This window comes from Lemur catta, chromosome 2 (genome assembly GCF_020740605.2).
Source record: "Lemur catta isolate mLemCat1 chromosome 2, mLemCat1.pri, whole genome shotgun sequence".
In the NCBI taxonomy this organism is placed as follows: Eukaryota; Metazoa; Chordata; class Mammalia; order Primates; family Lemuridae; genus Lemur; species Lemur catta.
The window spans coordinates 51,077,698-51,097,485 of record NC_059129.1 but is presented as its reverse complement, the minus strand read 5'-3'; the positions used below and the strand labels follow the sequence as shown (position 1 = coordinate 51,097,485).

General features: G+C 47.8%; 1 protein-coding gene across 5 annotated transcripts in view; it reads left to right on the top strand.

Moving 5' to 3' along the window:
- Nucleotides 1-19,788, top strand: part of TRERF1 (transcriptional regulating factor 1) — a 197,358-nt gene that overhangs the window by 168,970 nt on the left and 8,600 nt on the right. For all 5 annotated transcript variants that reach the window (XM_045541945.1, XM_045541946.1, XM_045541943.1 and 2 more), the window contains 5 exons: nt 39-142; nt 1,937-2,012; nt 10,160-10,248; nt 12,237-12,350; nt 18,282-18,485. In XM_045541945.1, the coding sequence (XP_045397901.1) occupies nt 39-142; nt 1,937-2,012; nt 10,160-10,248; nt 12,237-12,350; nt 18,282-18,485 (587 nt within the window). The remainder of the gene's footprint in view (nt 1-38; nt 143-1,936; nt 2,013-10,159; nt 10,249-12,236; nt 12,351-18,281; nt 18,486-19,788) is intronic.

Below are 19,788 nucleotides of genomic sequence, written 5' to 3'. Positions count from 1 at the left end.
GTCTCTCTGATGCAGTGGCTTTTCCTTGTTCCCAACAGTGGAGAATCTTCTGAATTTGTGCTGTTCAAGTGCGTTGCCAGGTGGAGGGACCAATTCTGAATTTGCTTTGCACTCTCTTTTCGAGGCCAAAGGTGATGTGATGGTAAGGAACCATGACAAGGAGGCATCACAGGTCATACTCTTCCCATCAGAATCCTACAGAGAATTTTCCCAAGTCTCTGTTTTGTCCCATGTGCCATACAGCCGATTCATAAGATGCTAACCAGCCAACATGCCTCCATGTTCCTTATCTCGATGAGGAGGTCAGGATTTAGAAACCTGTAGAAAAAAATCTCCAGTGGACTTATGTTCACACATCTGTTCCTAAGTTGTAACTGTGGGAACATCTGTCCTAGGAAATTAGAATTTCTTTTCATCGTCTTGTATTTCACGTCAGAAAACTGAGTCACCGGTGATGGAGGAAGAAGGCCTTACTGAAACAAGAGTTGGCCTGAAATAGCCTATTGTGCTCTGCTAATTAATTGTTCTTCCCTCCTATGGAAATCAGCTGAAGTTTGATGTTTGTGGAACTCTTTTCTCCTCTAACCAAAGTGAAGTGTTTACTATGCACCAGCTGGTTCCATTCTTCCACCTTTAACATGTTTCTGCTCATATCCCCCAGCTGGAGCCTTGGAGCTGTCTATCAGAGCTGACAGTTTGCCTGCTCAACCTGGCCAGATCACTCAGTCACTAACCTCAGTTTCTCTTTTATGTGCATACATGGGTCTTCCTGGCACCAGATCTAGCTTTCTGCATATTGATTTTATGAAAATGTGAAAATAAACATAGTCCCAGTACTATGATACCCTTCAAGTATTTTATAGAATGTTGGAGAACTATCCTTAAGCCTTTGAGATCGGGGTTGCACATAGTACTTCCTAAACTTTTTTTTTTTTTAATTTCTTTTAGAGACAGGGTCTCGCTCTTGTCGCCTAGGCTAGAGTGCAGTGGCACCATTGTAGCTCACTGCAACCTCAAACTCCTGGGCTCAAGTGATCCTCTTGCCTCAACGTCTGAAGTAGATGGGACTACAAGCATGCACCACCACACCTGGCTAATTTTTTACTTTTTGTAGAGATGGAGTCTAACTGTGTTACGCAGGCTGGTTTCAAACTTCTGGCCTCACGAGATCCCTAAGCGCTGGGATTATAGGCATGAGCCACCGCGCTTGGCCACTTCTCAAACTTTTAATGTGCACACAGATCACCTGGGGAGTCTTGTTAAAATGCAGATTCTGATTCAGCCGGTCTGGGGTGGGGCCCAGGTTCTGCATTTCTGACCAGTGCCCAGGTGCCGCTGGTTGGTGGACCACACTTGGAGTAGCACGATTCTACGCCTTGCTCTGCCCCTAAACCATCCACAGCTCAACTCTACCTGCAGCATTTTTTTAAAAAGCCAACGAGGCTGAAGGAGGTAGATTTGAAACAGTGCATTTAGCTAGGGCCCAGCTAGGCTCTCTGGAAGGCTGGTGTGTACTAGTTATTTCCAATGCAGCTGTTCATGTTCAATTGCAGTGAAACATGGGATTTTTCTGTAAAACAGTTACAAATCACCCACTCATTTCCTCAGAGCCCTTCCCTAGAGGCTCAGCCTCCATTCAGAGGCGGTCCCACCCATCTCTCGGAGGCTGGCAGGCCCTCACCAAGGACAGAGTCAAGTCTCGACTGTTTTTCTGGTACATGACCAGCAGCCATGGGTGGGGAGGGTGTTAGAATGACGAGTCTCGTTGGATGCTGAACACATAGGAAGCCCCAGTTAGTCTCCCTCTGGTTTTCCTTCTAGCGTCCCCACCCCTGGCTCCTGCAGTGCTAACCCTTTGCCCCCTTTGGGTGGAAGGTCTTCACAGGGCACACAGACCTGTTACTGACTCTTGCCTTTTCTCTCCCTGGGTCTGCAGGCTGCTCTGGAAATGCTGCTGCTGCGGAAGCCAGTCAGGTTAAAATGCCATCCTTTAGCAAATTACCACTATGCCGGTAGGTTGCCAGAGCCCTGTGCCCTGTTGCTCCCTGCGGGTGGGCTGCTTGCATGTTTGGTTGTGGCAGTTTTGACTAATGGATAACACCAGTTCTGTCCTAATCACCACGTGTGAGCTCAAGGCCCCTAGGGCCTAGCTGGCAGGGGCCGTGAGTCTCTTGGCTCAGCACTGTCAGCACTTCGTGTGAGCTCCTGCCCCTCACGGGCACACCAAGACCTGGGTGGTAGTGGACGGTGCCTGCACGTGGGCAGCAAGACCAGAAAGAGCCACAGAGGGTACGGTACAGAGCCGACAACCATCAGCAGCCCCTGGCTTTGGAACCAGTAGCCATGGGTTCAAATCGGACTGCACACCTTAGCCAAGTCCCTTGGCCTTTTGCAGCCTTGGTTTTCTCCCCTATAAATGGGGCTCCTGTTCCATCCCTTGTAGCGTTTTTGTGAAGATTAGAGATGATACATGTAGCCCAATGCTTGGCACATCCTGGTAGCTGTTATTATTCCTTTATTCCACATTTATTTATGGAACGCTCACTGTGTGCAAGGGACTGAGCTAAGCACTAAAATGCAACAGGGACTATGACAGACATAGACATTGTCCTACCTCATGCAGTTTGGAGTCTGAGGAGGAGGCAGTTATTAAACAATAGGTCACTCTAATGGCAGGAGAAAGACTTCTCACACAGGGTCTTGTGAGTGTGTGGGTTAGTGATAGCACCACCATAAGAGGGAAGTAAAAGACACTTTGAGATTTGAATGGAGTGAGAATTGTGAAGAGAGAAGCAAACAGGTTGGGGAGCCTAAGAGGTGATGACTGAAGCTGAGGTCAGCATTTTTATCTCCATTAACTCTGATAAACTGCCCCTCACGGGCACACCAAGACCTGGGTGGTAGTGGACGGTGCCTGCACGTGGGCAGCAAGACCAGAAAGAGCCACAGAGGGTACGGTACAGAGCCGACAACCATCAGCAGCCCCTGGCTTTGGAACCAGTAGCCATGGGTTCAAATCGGACTGCACACCTTAGCCAAGTCCCTTGGCCACTCTGAGGGTCTCCACGAACTGCCTTGGTTCTCTGTTTCAAAGAGGGCAGAATCCTCTGATGTCCTTTGATTTTTAATCATTTGAGGTTTCCTTTGGTGACTTGGACTGACCCTGCCTAGGCAGGTGCTAGATACATAGGCTTGGGGACCTAATAATACTTTTTCCCATCCTTGATCCAGGTGGCCAGAGATGGCTTAAGGTGAGGGCTTCTTTACAAATGCCAGCACGTTCTCAGTGGGCTGTCTCTTCCCACCACCATTTGCCTCACCTGATATGCTCCTCCTCTGTCACACGGTGGCTTTCCTGCCTGTCATCACAAGGTAGAAAGGCCTTGAAGCCCCTCATCTAAGCACAGCAAGCCCAGGGATGTCTGTGCCCAGCACAAAATGGACACACAGGATAAGAAATTCATCATTTAACCAGTGGCCTAAAGGAGCCAGTTTCTTAATACTGTCTCCGTCATTTCCTGCTTGGTGTCTGCCCTGAGTGTGGGTAGAAAGATGTGGGAGTTCTCCCTAATATGCCATGGAAACAGTCCAGTCTTCTCTTAATTCCCAGCATCATCTGCCACCCATTAAACCCCGATGGGCTGTCCAACCTCCTGGAGCCTATCTCAGGCTTCTTTGCATAGTAGGTGAGACAGCAGGTTGGCTAAAAGGAGCTTCCCAACGATGTGCTGTGAGATGCTGCTGCCCTCAGTGGGCAGGGTGGCTGGGGTGGCCGGGGTCACGGAGCCTCTGGGTTGGTCAACTCCAGCTGTCAGCAACTTCAACAACTTCAACACGACTCCCTTCCAGTTCTCCCCAGTGTGCCAAACAAGTATTACTATTTTTATGTGTGCCATGATATGGAAAAGGTCAGAAAGCTGTAGACTAGAAGCCACACACACCCCCAAACAAAACAAAACAAAAACACTAAAATATTACCAAAAACTTTGAAACTAGAGGACCCTAAACTCTGCTAAAATTAATTGATCTGTTAAGCTTGGGGGTTCCTAGCTAATCCCTTGCCTATCCGCTGCCCCCTTCCCCCACAGGCAGACCAGGAAGGACTCTGCTGCTTTCTGGAATCATTCCGACCCTTGGAGGCAAGAAAGGTGGAGCTGAGCTGTGAAGGGTTGGTGTCCCCAAGAGAAGGGTCCTCACCTATGTCTGCCAGTCACTTGCCTTCTTCAGGAAGTGATCACAGACTGGGGCTCAGAGAATCTTCTAGAATAATGAGCAAAAATGGCGGAGGTCACTGATCTCTACAGTCTGACCCCAAACCATCCCTTTAACGGTTCCTTTACAAGACACAGGGAAGGCAGCAGAGTCTACCCCATAACATGTGGTAGCTGCCAGCCACCAACCACCTCGTTCCCCCACTTCTGCCCCCTGCCTCACTTGGTCCCCAGGTGTCAGTGAATCCCATCCCCATGGCCCCATCCTGCCTTGACCTTTGTGCTAAGCCCTGTTGGACGCTCTGCAGTGCGGACTGTCTCTTGGCTTAATTCCAACCTCACCGGGACACTGTCTTCTGGATCTCCTTTGGCTTCTGACTCTGTGTCTATAGCCAGTGTCACCCACCCTGACTCCCAGCCCTGAATTTGCTCTCCAGGCTCCTGATTATCTAGAGAGGGGGTTCTGTGCCTTGGAGGGAAGGCAGCAAGACTCGGCTTAGGGGAGAGAGGCTGCAAGTTTGGGGGAGAAAGAGACACAGGCCTGTGGAAATCACTTCCTTACTTTACTCATTATCTTCTCTTTCCCAGCCATCCCAAGCAATTCATTAAGGAAAGGAAAACGTGACCAATGCTGGGACCCAGGAGAGACATGCTAGGGGGAAATGGACTGGTGGGGTGGGCAACTTACTCAGACTAAGGGCTGCCTGGCAAGGCCAGAGGAGCCCTGTACAAGATCTTTAGAGAAAGGTGCTGTTGCGGTGGTTCCTGGTACTCAGTTCACCGGGATGCACAGTCCAGGCCTCTGTTCCCTCTCAGCAACCTTCCACCCACGTGTGTGTAGCAGTCGTTTGCAGTTGTTCCCATTAGCACTTGCATTGGGTGGAGATGGGCCGCAGTCAGGGAGTCAGGCGGGGGAGGACGCCTGGTTGTGATTAGAAGGATTGCAGCATCCTTGACTTTCCCATTGAACTGGTCATTCCTGCAGATGGGTGCAGAGGGGAGGGGGTGTTAGAACTGACCCTGGCTCTTTGGCAAGAGTTCAGCAGAGGCTACTGTCAGGTCTAACAACAGCCCAAACTCTCACTGGGTCCTGAAACCCTGACCTGAGCTCTGGAGAAGGGGGAGACCTGGAAGAAATATTCATTCCGTTGGAAGAAGCCTGGGCTCTGCCTTGGAAGCTGCCCCAGTTAGATGAGGAAACAGAATTACATACTCAAGAGAATACTTTGCAAGAAACACAGCTGTGATTTCATTTTCCAGGCATTCTTAGCCCATGTCTCTAGCTAGATAGTGGTCCCCTCAAGGGCAGGAACTCAGTTAATACTTACTCTCCTGCCTTGCCTGACACAGCACTTGTGAATAAACACTTAGTGGACAAGCTTGAAGTCTGGATTCAGATTGAGGCCTCCCTCCGTTTTGCCCCCAGAGAGAACGTTTGTAGCAGCCTGCTTCACCTTGTGCCCCTAAAAAAGTTATTCAACCTTCACCCACTGGGGAAGAGCCTACACGGACATGAAGATCTGGTATAAAATTAGTTCTCTTTTTTCTACAATGAATGTGTCTTTCTTACGTATCTGCAATGACAACATCAATGGAAGTTTTAAAAGTCCAGAAAGAAGACAAAAGGGCCCTCTAAAAGATACTGTGCCCAAACTGTCACCCTTCCACATCTCTTTTTAATTGCCTGGGTTCACTGTAGATGGCCCCAAAATTAGCCACAGTCCAGAGCTTGTTTCCCAGCAACTGAAGTTCAAACAGTTTTCTTCTAGATACTGTTCCGGCACCTGTTCATCCAGTTAATTAGGTTCTTTGTAATTAGCCTTAATGGTCGTGTTAGGGGCCTGCTGTTAATAGCCCAATAGCCAAGAATCCCCAGGTAGAACAAATGAGTCTGGGGGGACTGTCAGCCCACTAACCCTGTGTGCATGCTGAGTGGGCAGCAGGGGTGGTAAAAGGGAGGGCAAGGGGAGGACAGAAAGATAGGGGAGGGGCTGGGCACGATGGCTTAGGATGGTACTCCTAGCACTTTGGAAGGCCGAGGCAGGAGGATTGCTGGAGGCCAGAAGTTGGAGACCAGCCTGAGCAAGAGTGAAATCCCATCTTGACAAAAAAATAGAAAAATTAGCCAGGCATGGTGGTGCACACCTATAGTCCCAGCTACTAGGGAGGTTGTGGCAGGAGGATTGCTTGAGCCCAGGAATTTGAGGTTGCAAGGAGCTATGATGATGCCACTGCACTCTAGCCAGGGCAACAGAGCAAGACCCTGTCTCAAAAATAAATAAATAAAAAGAGGAGGATTTGAGGCAACGCCCTGCCTCAGCAACCTCCTGCATTTTATCCTGGACTTTGTCCAAGATTCAGAAGCCAAGAAAGGTTGGCCTAGAGCCTTATCTAAGAATGAGGAAGGTGCCCCCATCAGACAGACTACAGGAACAAGATACACCTGAGCCTTACCTTGACTTTGGGTTGCAGAGGGATCTTGGAGGCAGGGAGCAACAAACTGGAAGCTGTGAGCAGCCAGGAGTGAGGCTGTGGGATCATAAATACAGGAACAAGGAGCACGCACAGGGACAGGTGGTCTTCCCCAGTGCCACTGTACACACATCAGCAGGGGACAGCACTTGTCTCACAGCCCTGGGCTGATTTGGAATCTGCTTTCCAAGTGGCCAGTGAGGATCCAAAACATCTATTGAGCACCTACCTGGGACCTAGCACTGTCCGTCACAGGGTGGCTGCCGCCATCCCCATGTCACAGGCGAGGAAACTGAGACTCAGAGAAGTTAAGTAGACTTGCCTGGGGTCACAGAAGGGTCAATGGCAGAACTGGCTCCATAGCCTAAGGTTTCCTGACTAAAGTCACCCTTTTTATCACAGGTCGGTGGTACTAGTTGGAAAGAGCACATTCAGTTGTTACTTAACTGTACGAGGCTTCGGCCTGGAAATTCAGCCCAAGAGCCCAGGGGTGGGGTGTCAGCCTCGGCAGGCGATCCTGTGACCAGGAAGGCAGCTCCACTGTGAGAGCAAGAACAGTTTTGTTGTCTGACCCAGCCTCCTTTCTTGCTTTGCGTATGCCCTGTTGGACAGACACACACACACACAGCATTGTCATGTGCACTAAAGCAAGACCCTAGGACTAAAGCCATCTCTTACCATCTAAGCCCATGCTCCCCGACCCAGCAGCCCCTGCAGCACCGAGGGGAAGGGAGAGTGTGCAGCCCCCTTCCCACCCAGGATGGGCTGCGCACTCGGATCGGGAAGACAGAAGGAGCCCATCACAGAGCAGTAGTCCTGAGAACCGCAAGAGTCAGCAGAGGAAGGTCTCCTTCCCCATAAGGCTTGGGGATCCCCCATAACAGGACGAGACAGGAAGTCACTTGCTGTGGGGTTGCATCTGGTAGCCATTTGGAGGCGTGAAGGGACATGCTTCTCAGAGGTGAACAGACCTGGGGACTTAACCCTGCTTTTTGGGCCAGAAGTCAGGTGATGAGTCCAGCGTGAGACGGAAGGAAGTGTATCCACTGCAGAGACGGGTGCTGGCCTGTGCAGGCTGGACGGCCCTGTTAGTGTCTCGCCGTGTCTTAGAGCTGCACTCAACTCAGGAAACATTTGGGCTGGCTGAGGCTGGAAAGAATTATCGTTGACCTGTTAATAGTTGAAGGCTTCATGTGTCCCCTGATTCCCCATCTGACTTGCAACCAAGGACCACACAGGCTCTGGACTTGCAGTGGAGCAGCATGTTAGCCTCCTTAAGAGCTTGTGTGACAGCTGGTGTGACGTGTTGCCATCGTGCTCTTCCTCCATCATTATCTTTCAGATCCCTCTTCCCTGTTCGCTGTTTTGATGGATACCTAAAAGGAACCATAACTCTTCTTTGGCTGTTGAACTAAATTGTTGGTTAATCCATTCTGTCTTCCTCTTTCTGCCTCTGCTCCTGGGTGAGGAGAGTGTGTGGGGGCTGGAACCCCAGGCCCTGATTTGTGCAGAATTTGAGGAATGGTGATGGAGCTGCCACAGAGCCTTAATCCCACCCACCTTCTCTGCTCCTCTGCGTTCCAGCGAGGCTTCCCCAAGCTCCTAGCCCCCTTCCCTCACTGCTGCTGTGCTGTGCACAGCCTGAGAAGTCCAGGCCTCCAGAGCCTGCGGGAGATCCTTCCTTCTGCTGAGGATTCATGGAAAGCTACTTTCCTTCTAGAAGTAAAGAGATAAACCTGCAAACCAAATAAATTGTGTCGTAGCCCTGTTTTTTAGAAATCTGAACCAGCCCTAGCGTAGAGAGCATATTCTGAGTCTAGAGCCAGAGCTCTTGGCTTGTGGACCCATCAAGGACTCGGACAGAGAAGGTGTTCATTTAAGAAATCTGAGTTTTCACTGGGCCGTGTATTCTCTCAAGGAGCCTGGGATCTCCACCTACAGTGTAAGGAGGCCCCTACCTGCCCAGAGCAGCTTCCTCTGATTCACTTATTTTGGCCAAACCATAAAAGGGAAGAGGCGATTCGGGTTTCCCCTACTTCACCCCCATCAGTTGACCATAGCAAAATGGAAACTGTAGACTTGCCCTAGATGGGAAGAAAGATACTATGGTTTGGGGTACTAGAGCTCTGAGCAAAAGTGCAGAAATGTCAAAGGCCTGGCCGTGTACCATCCAAAAGATCAGAGAGGTGGAGAATTCAGTAAGCCAGAGAGTGGGGCTGAGTTCTCTGTGAACCAGCTACAGATGTCGAACCATGCCTACAGCCTCCAGAAATAGGAATCCCCTTAAAAACAGGCCTTATTTCTTGCCCCACACAAGCCAGTACCATGCTATATGATTATCTGCATATCTTGCTTTCTCTTTTATGGAGGAGAAAGACATAACTGTCAAGTTTAGTCAGCAAGGTAGATGTACCAGCCCAGGACCATGGAGCCCCTTCCCCCATCGTCGGTCTGCAAATCTGTCAAGAACTGGTCCCACTCACCTCTGGCCTCATCTGCTTTTTCTCTGCTGGAACCCTAAACTTGAACCATACAGGATTACTGATTATTCTTTGAATACTTCCATTTTTCCATCTGTAAAATTGGATAATAGTAATACCAATCTTATAGGGTTGTTACTAGAACCAAACGATTAATAATTGTAAAGCACTTAGAAACTGGCATATAGTAAGCACTTATAAATGTTAGTTCTTTTTTCCTAGCACACTGTCTTACTTGTGGTATACTTCTAATAAGTACCTGTTGAATGAATGAATGAGGGAATGAAATGCCTCACCCCACTCTTGCCTCTGACTTTGCACATGCTGCCTGACTGGCTTCTGTGTGTCCTTTAAAACTCAACTCAAGTGTTTTCTTTACCTGGAAGCCTTCCCGGCTGGCCTGGCCCTAACCTGAGTAGTGGGTGTTCCTCCGTCATGCCCCACCGGCATCTCGCCTTGACCTTTATAATTGCAGTTATCACTGGAATGCTGTGGCCGACTGGTTTGTCTCCCACTGGATTGTGAGCATCTGGAGGGTGGAGGGTGGAGACTGATCAATCCAGCCACACCCTGAAGAGTGCTTGCCACATGAATGCTTACATTTGTGAATGTAATAATTACATAAAAACTATACCTAAAAGTTTTTGAATGCTTACTGCTTCCTAGTTATTAAGCTGGACACTTGGTGCATTATATTCTTTTAACCTTCACAAAAGTCCTAAGCAACGAAGACAATATAATTATTCCCATTTGTAGGTGACAAAACTGAGGCTTAGGATAAGTAACTTGCCAAGGTCAAGGCCATAACTGGGATTTGAACCCAGATGTCAGAGCTGCTGACCCTGACATTACACTGTGTTTTTGTTCCAGTGGGAGTTTGCTGTGTATTATATCACTTGCTAAGACAGTTACATTTTGTAACTTAACTAAATGAACCAGAAACTAAACACAGGGAGGACTGTGAGCTGTTCTTATGAAGTTTGTGTTTTGTTGCAGGTTCCGACAAGTGGACCTCCCTAGAAAGAAAACTGTTTAATAAAGCACTAGCCACTTACAGCAAAGACTTTATTTTTGTACAAAAGATGGTAAGCATGGTTTTCCCCATTGCTCACTTGAAATTAAATTTGGGAAACTGTACATATATAGAAATATTAGAAATATTTGGTTACTGGTTTAACATTTGTGCAAAATGGATGGCTTCCACCCCTTGCTGGTGAAGGATGGTAAGTGATACAGGGGTGGCACGGCCCCAGTGTTGGGGGGCACAGGGGAGAGAACGAGGGAAAAGAAGACATGGATTATTTGGACACTGCAGTGATGGGGGTTATTTTCTATCTGAATAAAAATGTATAATTCATAATTCTGTCAGAATTACTAGAACAGGGGCTTCTGGTTCACAGTTTACACAGTTTATTTCATGTGTATTTGACAGATCTATCATGTTTCTGACAGAAGTTTTTCTGGGAAACCGGGGAAGGGAGGATATGTCGCCTCCCCCTACCCAGTAGTAGAGTTTTTGGTGTTGGACTCATAATTATGACAGTAATAATAAAAATACCTGACATATACAGCATTTTGTAGCAAAATAAAACTCTTCCACATAGATGAAATAGCACTTTATACAACAGATAATACATTTAATAGGCTTTCATTGGCAAAGAGATATTTTAGGCTAAAAAAATTAAAACAGCCAGGAATGCTAGTGTGCACCTGAGGCAGGAGGATCCCTTGAGCGCAAGAGTTTGAGACCAGCCTGGGCAACATAGCAAGACCCCATCTAAAAAAAAAAAAGAGTTAAGATAATTCACAGTGTTTCAACAATCTGATAAATGATGGAGACATATTGTATTAAGGATAATTTAAGATGTTCGGGTACACAGAGAACGGGGTCACAGGTGACAGCTCCCACCGGCTCCTGGCTCTGCCGGATAGTCCCCAGCGGTGTTCTGGGGGGCAGGCCTCCTGTCATTAATCCAGGACCTTGCCTGGACGAGCATCCGAAACAGGCGGGCTTTGCCTCTGACTTGGCTCTGCCTCCGTCGGGGCGTTTGCGCCTGCCTGTCCTGCCACCGTGCCCTCTGCTGCCCTGTGTGCCCAGCAGCTCCCACGTTCCTCTTTCTTGAGCCACCCTCCCCCAAGGACTGCCCTGGCCTGGGCCACGCTCCTGGAAGGCCCCCACACTGTCGATGGATGATGGGTTCCTGTGTTGTGCCTGCCAGGAACCTCGGGTTTTAAATAAGGGCTTTCTGGGACAGCACCCTCACCCCCCGGGGTGATGCTGGTGTAGAAATTCCAGATGTCAGGGGAAGGTGACAGGGCACCTCTGAGGAGACAGGACTTCTGGTGGTGTCCTTCCCATCTCACCGTGCAGCTGGCCGTGTTCCACCCCAGGGCTGGGGCCAGCCTTCACTTTGCCTCCAGAAAACCCACACTATTGACCCAGCCAGAGCGTAGAGATGCACAAACTAAACAAAGGAATGTTTTTGCCTTAAAACGCAAATACCTTTGCATCTTGGAGGGAGAACAGGGCAAGGCTTGTTTCCTGCAACATCTAAGCTCCGTCATCATAACTTTTTTTGCCTTATATTTCTGTTCCATTATTAAGAAACATTTTTCGTAAATAGATTTTTGAAGGTCAAGTCAGAGAGCTAAGCACATTCGGGCATATTAAATGAAAAAGCATCTGCTTTATGGGTTAAAAAAAAAAAAAAAAGTAAAGTCTGCAGGGACTGATCTGAAAAAAATCTCCAAGCTGTATTGTGAAAAAAATCAAGTTGCAAAACAGTATTTATAGCGGGCTGCCTCGTGAGAGGAAAGATGGCGGGGGGAGGAATAGATTTTTGTGTTTGTTGCTCTGCATAAAGAAATTCTGGAATGATAATCAAGAAATTAATTCAAGGGGCTACCTCTGTTGCAGGACAGGTGTGGGAAGGAGGCTTTTCATTGTATACATTTTTTACTGAACTGTATAAACCTCTTTATTACCTATTACAAAATTAAATATTTAGAGAAGCTCGCTACCTTGGCTCGCTGCTCGCTGCCGGAGCTAACCTTGAGCTCCCTTTCCTGGCAGGTGAAGTCAAAGACGGTGGCTCAGTGCGTGGAGTACTACTACACGTGGAAAAAAATAATGCGGTTAGGGCGGAAACACCGGACACGCTTGGCAGAAATCATCGACGATTGCGTGGTGAGTGAAGCCGCTAAGTCGCTGCTTGCACTGGCGCGGCTCCCACCCCACACCCGGGTTAGTAAGCGGCTGGTGTTTGCTTTGGCTTTGCCAAAACAGCTGGACGGCGGAACGAGGGGCTGACAAAGGCCCCGCTCCCTTGCAGGGTGCAGGACTTGAGCTCTTGATATAGGTTGGAAGGCATCCTCAGGTCTGGCCCGTAGCTCCATGTTTAGTTACAGGGGTGAGGGCTGGCTCGAGCTTCAAGGCAGGGAGGAGCCAGGAAAGTCAAACCAGGATAGTTCCAGCTTTGGCTTGGTTGGTTTATAAGTGGGTGTCCTGACCCCATGGAATATTCTTTTCTGATCCTTCCATGTCATAGATGCTATTGACCTGAGACCGTAACGTGCCTCAGAAAGATAAAAGAGCCCTAGGGTTTTGCCGCAGTCCCTGTGAAGAGTGAGCAAGAGTAGCTTTGACCTCCAGATAGTGGCCGGGAACTCTGACCACTGAGCAACTGGTTAGCAGTGTGCACGTGATTCTACTCCTTACATCACATGTGTCCCTGGCAGTGATTTTCTTCGTCAGCAGATAATGCAAAGTCACCTGCACGTTAAGATTAAGAACATACTGAAGACACAAGAGCCGACTAGTCTCTGTATCTGTGGCTTTGGTAATTACTGTCACCTGTGATCCTTGTCATTGACTCTCCTCTCTGCATCCACAGCCAGGGAAATCTCTTCACTCTCTGTGGAAAACATTACCTACCATATTTGTGTATAGAAAAAATTTGTCTTACAACAAATGCCTAAACTCTAGCCTCTGTCATCATCAGCAAAAGTGTTTGGAATTCATGAATTATGTGGGTATTTGTAATTATGTTTTCATTCCCAATTGTGCCCGGTTGTAAGGGTTATCAGCACATATGTTGGTTATTTTCTGTAACAATTAAATAGTGCTTTCGATGTGCCAGGGATTTTATAAATACTGACTCATTGAATCCAATTTAATTCATTTAATACCAATTCTACGAGGTAGGAAACTGAGGCGCAGAACTTAAGCACGTTGGCCACGGTCACACAGCTGTGCGTGTGCTGGGTGAGCCTGACCCTGGGCAAGGCTGAGGGCAGTCACACAGATGTCCTTAGAGAAGTATAAAAACACCTGGACTCATTAATGCTTGAAAACCAAAGCTCTTAACTAAGAATTGATGCCAGCTATGAAATAATACACACATGTATAAATTTATGTTTGGGTCCAAATACCAGAGAAAATAGAAATGTGTAGAATAAAATGATATTGCCATTTTTCTATTGGAGATGGCAGTATTCTATATTCAGGGTTTCCCGTGACCAAGGCTTTGGTTTGACTAGTCTTAAGTAGGGATATACTATATCAGAATAGCTTTTGCTCATCTGTGGCCTAATGTTTAAATAAACAGTATGGCCTTCTCTGGGTCAGTCAGCTAAAAGCAACTGAATTCCCACAGAGTAAACAGTAATGTATGTAGTGCTGTGGGTGCCTGAGGACGTTAAATGGCCTCCGCCTCCTCTCCCGCCACCACCCAGAGCATGCATCTTCCTAGTTGGGAAGATGCCACATACACAATTGGGAAGTTACCATAAACCCCAAGAATGTTTAAAAGCAGTATGAGGTGAGAACCAGACAGTCTTAGATATAGCCTTAAGGACTCTCTCACCCAACTGCACCATTTTACATGCAGAAGTTTGAGACCCAGAGAGGGGACAGGGCTTGCCCAGGGTCACACAGAGAGTGTTGCTTTCCAAATGAGTAGAACAGACATTAAACAGGAGAGCACACAGAACCCTAGCCCTGAAGACCTAGGACCTGGCTCCTAGGCTTGCTGACATGTAATATGGGGCAGATGATTTGGAAAGTCCTTTCCAGTTCTAGAATGTTCTGAGCTCTGTCAGTCCGTGTTTTGGAAGAGGGCAAAATCAGAGGATGTGGTCTCCTAAGGTAAATTGGTGACTCTTAGGCTTGGGTGTTACATAGGACAGCACCTGGCACAACATGGGCACTCAGTAAATACTTGTTGAATGAATGTCTTCCCTAGATAGGAGTCACTCTGGTTTGTAGAACATTCCTCTGCGAACTCACTGGAGGGAGATGGAATGAGCATGGGGACGCTGAGTGGAGGAAGGCTGCTAATGAAGGTGTTACCGTACAAGGCAGGGCACCATCTTGGGCTGACCAGGCTTTGAAGATGGGTAGAAAGGCCCAGGCCACAGTGTAGCCTGGGATTAAGGAGGAGAGGTTAAGACAGTGCCCAAGGGGACCGCACCTTCTTAGGTGTAGTCACCAGGAACCAGTATTAGGCTGGGTCAGGAGCATCCACACCCTCTTCACTTGTGAGCTTAGAGAAAGCAAAGGGCTTGTGTGCAGAGATGACTCAGGCCCACAAAAACAAGAAAATCTTGATTTAAGGCCAGCAAGGTAACACACAGCTCCTTTGTGGGCACTGTGGGCACAGTCAACCTTCTGAGCATAGTTTGCCAAGTGGAGATGAAAAATTGGGATGACATAAGGACTGGGGAGGGTGCGAAAGGTGCAGTCCTAGGATGTGATCCTGCCCTTTGTCCTCTGGGCCTGCCTGGGACACCCAGCATGGCTCTCCTGATCCTGTGTCTTCAGTGTCATACTAAAGGGCAGGTGACCATTTTACTTCAGATGGAAAATGAGGGAACATGCTCAGGTAGCTTGGGGATTATGAAGGACTTAAAGGAGATATGGGAACAGAAGGAGGTTTGAAAGGAATGATCACTCTTTAGGTAGCCAGGAGGTCAACAGAACACAGCTGCCCACTCAGCAGGGGCAGTTAGACTTTTGTCCTGAGCTGTCACAGGCCCTTTCTCCCTGGGACGCAGAGGAAGGGGGAGCCAAGGTGGGTTCTGATAGGGAGGTGGGAGGAGAGGGTGCTGACCATACCTTCCTGTCTCCTGCCTGTGCTCACACTCCCCCACTCAGGACAAATCTGTGGGGCTGGCTGTCACCAAAAGTCATCCCAATTCAAGAAACCAGCTGAGGCAGTTAACTGATGTTGGGAAACAGCAGCCTGGGCTGCAGGGGCCAGGGTGGAGCTCGCCAGGGAGTCAGCGCCAGTCCCCCTGCGGCGTGGCCCATCGACCAGGGCCTTGGGAAACATCCTCCTTCCCTTTGGCGCTTCAAGGCAACTGGCTCCAATGGTTTTGAGAGGTTTAGGATCTGTAGTTATTTACAGATGGACAGATTGCACTTGTGGATGTTTGCAGCAGGACCAAGGAGTGAAGAAGGCTGAGGTTTCAGAGTCAGGCCAGATTTTGAACCTCAGTTCAGCTTCTTTACTAACTATGTGACAAGAAAATTACTTCTCTGACCAATTTCCTCAGTTGTTTAAAAAAAAAAATTGTACAGTGTTGTTGTGAGAACTAGAAATTTGTGTGTGTGCACGTGCACACGTGTGTGTGTGTGTGTGTGTGTGTGTGTGTGTGTGTGTGTGTCTGATTCATAGCAGGCATTCAGTACATTGTCATCATCATTATCGTTAGTGACACTCAAATCCATATCTTTGAGCAAATTTGGGTTGTTTAGTGTTTCTATTCTAACTTGCCAATTTCTCATAATATGAATTCCATTTGCATGCCTGAGAAATAAAAATATCCTCCTCAAGGAGCTGTTACTGTAGACATTCAAGGTTTTGAGAATGATGTTAAATTCATAACCTCCTCTCTACCCTGTATTTGCCCACCTTCTACTAATTTTGGAATATTACTCAATGTTTCATTTCACAATACATCATAAAATGGCCAACTTGTTGATACAGAGTTCTGCAGGTTAAGATTATTGGCCTCCTATCTTTGTATCTCTTAGTCACTTTGGTGAGCCATATGGCTGCTTGATAAATCATTGTGTGATTTGTAGATTACCAGTTGAAATAAAGCCTGTCTAATTCCTGAGACATACATAATGACAGTACAGTATAATTTAATCTATGATGTTGTGGCTATGTGGAGTATTTCTTCTAAGAATATATAAGCTCAATAATGGCATTGCGAAAAAATTATAATTATAACATGGGCCATGAAACAAATGCCATTCTTATTAAGAGTTACTGTGTAATTTATTTTAAATGCCAAATTGTAGGCCATGGTCTGCTTAATGATCGAGACCACAGTGTCCCTGTTCTATTAATATAAAGGAATGGGGCAAACCCTCGGAGTTGGACATAACATGGTTTTGCCTGAAACTCTGGGGCTGAAAGATGGTGGAGTCCTACAGGAATGAGACCGTCTACGTGAAATCAGCCTGTACGTGCTGTGCTCGTAAGAGGCCTGCAGCTTATATCATAAACTGCTCTAGCAGATGCGTGAGGCCTACGTCAGTGTTCATTGAGGTCTTCCAGCAAATGTAATCATTACTAATTAATCCTATTTAACCTACTGGCAACTGGGGCCATTTCTTAAATACATCCTGTTCATATGTCATCTTGAATATGCGTCTGCGTGATGTTAACTGTGGACAGTCCTGAAACAGCAGAGGGCATGCCACGTGCCTCGTTCTCACTGCCATTGTGTTTCTTGCACACACACACGCCCCACATCCAAACTGCAGAGGGAAAGCGCGTGGCTTCTGTATCCCAGAGTACCGCTACTATCAGAAATCTTTATTCTCCTTGGAAATCCTGGCTTCTGGCTTCTAGGAATCACAGGCTGCCCTAGACTGACATCACATGAGGGGTGAGGCGGCCTGGAGCCCACGTGCTTGAAGTGGTGGGTGTGCAAAGAGAGCCTGTCAGAGACAGATGCCCTGTCAGGTCAGAGACAGCTGCACATGCCTTTTCTTCCCTCGTTTATAAAGTGGGAGGACTATTTACAGCCTGTTTGGTGACATAGTAAATGTGAAAACACTTTGTAAACTGTAGTACAAGCTGAAATGAGACTGATAGAACACTGAATTCCCTTTCTCTGGTCCTCAGCCCTTTCTGGGCCTGCAGGAGCCAACACCCTTTACCCCTCCTCTGGGAAGGACGGAGAGTGCAGAATACAGTAGTTAGTTCAGTGAGAGGCAGCGTGAGGGCCTCCTGGGCCGCCCGTCCGTCCCAGCACACCAGGGCACCCACTCCACGCTGCTGCCGTAACTGCCGATTCTGTCACTGTTAACCTGCAGGAGGGCAGGGACCTTCTGCTTAATTCTCATGTGGCTGCTGATCGGATGTGGGAGAGGGGACATAGAAGCAGAAGGGATAATTATTCATAGAAAATGTTTCTCTTATTCTTTTTCATATAATGCCCCAAAGGTACGAGAAAATGAATGAATAGAAACCTTGAATACACTGCCTTTTCCAAGCCCATGGTCAGAGACAAAAGAAGAAAGCTCATGAGAAATAAAAGGGAATCTCCCCTTCCATTTTCCTTCCTTTCATTCTATTTTGTGACGAGCCCAGAGCAGAAGCGTCCCATGTGCCACGTGTTCTCCACGCACCGTGGGTCAGGTCAGGTGTCTTGCGTGGCCGTGCATCATAAAGCCTAAAAAGCGACTATGATTGGTCTGCAGTCTCTCCCTGGGGGTTCCCCAGTACTGTTAAAGCTCGAATCCCTCCTCACTGCTGCGAGGGGGCAGAGTTTTAGTCATTTTCAGGATCTCACGGTCTTGAACAAGGGGGATCTCTACGTACAGAAAGCTCTCCTCCGCCTCAGCGTATGTTTATCTAAGTGACAAGGGGACCCAAAGTGGGGCAGGGGGACTGACTTCCTTGACCTCAAAACTCCAAGCGTCCAGATACCAACCTTTTAGAGATTGTGCCCAGGGCCTCTGTTGGCAGTTCAGCACGCAGAAAGAAAGCGACACAGCCCAGCAGCCAGCCCCTCTCTCCTCTTCTGGTCTGTGAGTTGTTTGTCACTAACAATGCTGTTTGGGGGTTTCCCCCTCTTGCTTTTATTACCTTACTACTAGACAAGTGAAGAAGAAGAAGAGTTAGAGGAGGAAGAGGAGGACCTGGAAGAAGATAGGAAATCCACAAAAGAAGAGGAGAGTGAGGTGCCGAAGTCCCCGGAGCCGCCGCCAGTCCCTGTCCTGGCTCCCACAGAGGGGCCCCCCCTGCAGGCCCTCGGCCAGCCCTCAGGCTCCTTCATCTGTGAAATGCCCAACTGTGGGGCTGTAAGTGTCTCTGTGTCATCTGGGGGTCTGGGACAAGTGAGGGCCTTACAGCTGTGCCTGGCTTTAAGAGATGATGCATTTTGGAAAGAGCTCGCTTTCGGCAGTGGAAGTGTGGCAGGGCGCACTCAGGTTGCCGTTGCCGCCTGACTCATTTGGCCAACAGGTATTTATAGGGTGTGTGTTCGGTGTCAAGTACAGAGCTGCATATTGGAGGACACAAAGAAGGCCCCTGCCCGCAGGAAGTGTGTCATTCTGAGCTCTGCAGCGAGTGTTGGCCTCTAGTCTGGACTGGGACCTCTGCACCCGCCTGGGCTGTGTCACACAGGCTTGTGCCTGTCAGTGTACATTTAAAAATGCACTAGGGGCCAGACGCAGTGGCTTCACGCCTGTAATTTTAGCACTCTGGGAGGCCAAGGCGGCGGGTGGATCGTTTGAGCTCAGGAGTTTGAGACCAGCCTGAGCAAAAGCGAGACCCTGTCTCTGCTAAAAATAGAAAGAAATTAGCTGGACAAATAAAAATATATAGAAAAAATTAGCCGGGCATGGTGGCACATGCCTGTAGTCCCAGCTACTGGGGAGGCTGAGGCAGAAGGATTGCTTGAGCCCAGGAGTTTGAGGTTGCTGTGAGCTAGGCTGATACCACAAAACTCACTCTAGCCAGGGCAACAAAGTGAGACTCTGTCTCAAAAAATAAATAAATAAAATAAAAATTCACTAGGGGAGTCGGCAGACAAAAATCATCTTTTTATGACATAATTGCTTGCTCCTACCGCCTGCAGTTTTACCTGTCTGGAAGGTTTTGCATTTCATATTTCATAAAGTGTTACTAATTCAAATGTCACTAATTCGAAATTTGAAAAAGTTGTTACAAAGATTTAGTTAAAGTTTCTTTATACTCTGTGGGAGAAGAAAGATTTACTAAGAATTAATCATGTAAACAGGCTGAAAGAGAGTCTCTGTAATTACTTAGCCTAGTACTTTTCAAGTACTTTAGAAGCATCGTTTAGCTAAAATAAAACAAGTTGACCATTTGATCATTCTTAACACTAGAGAAAGGCCTTACAGAATCTGTCCTGGCCTAGTCTAAAGCCCCATGTGTATTTTCAAGGATAGCTTTAAAGGTTGTTTACTTTGGATGCTTAATGCCCCACTGGTCCCCCACTAATCTGAATTGGGGAACTTTCCCAAATCAGATTTCTTAAAACCAGGCACATCTACATAGGCAAGTTCTAGATGTATTACCCCCAAAATGAGAATGTTGCTCCTTTCACAAGAAGTCCCGTTTTCCTCAGTTTAGAGTCTT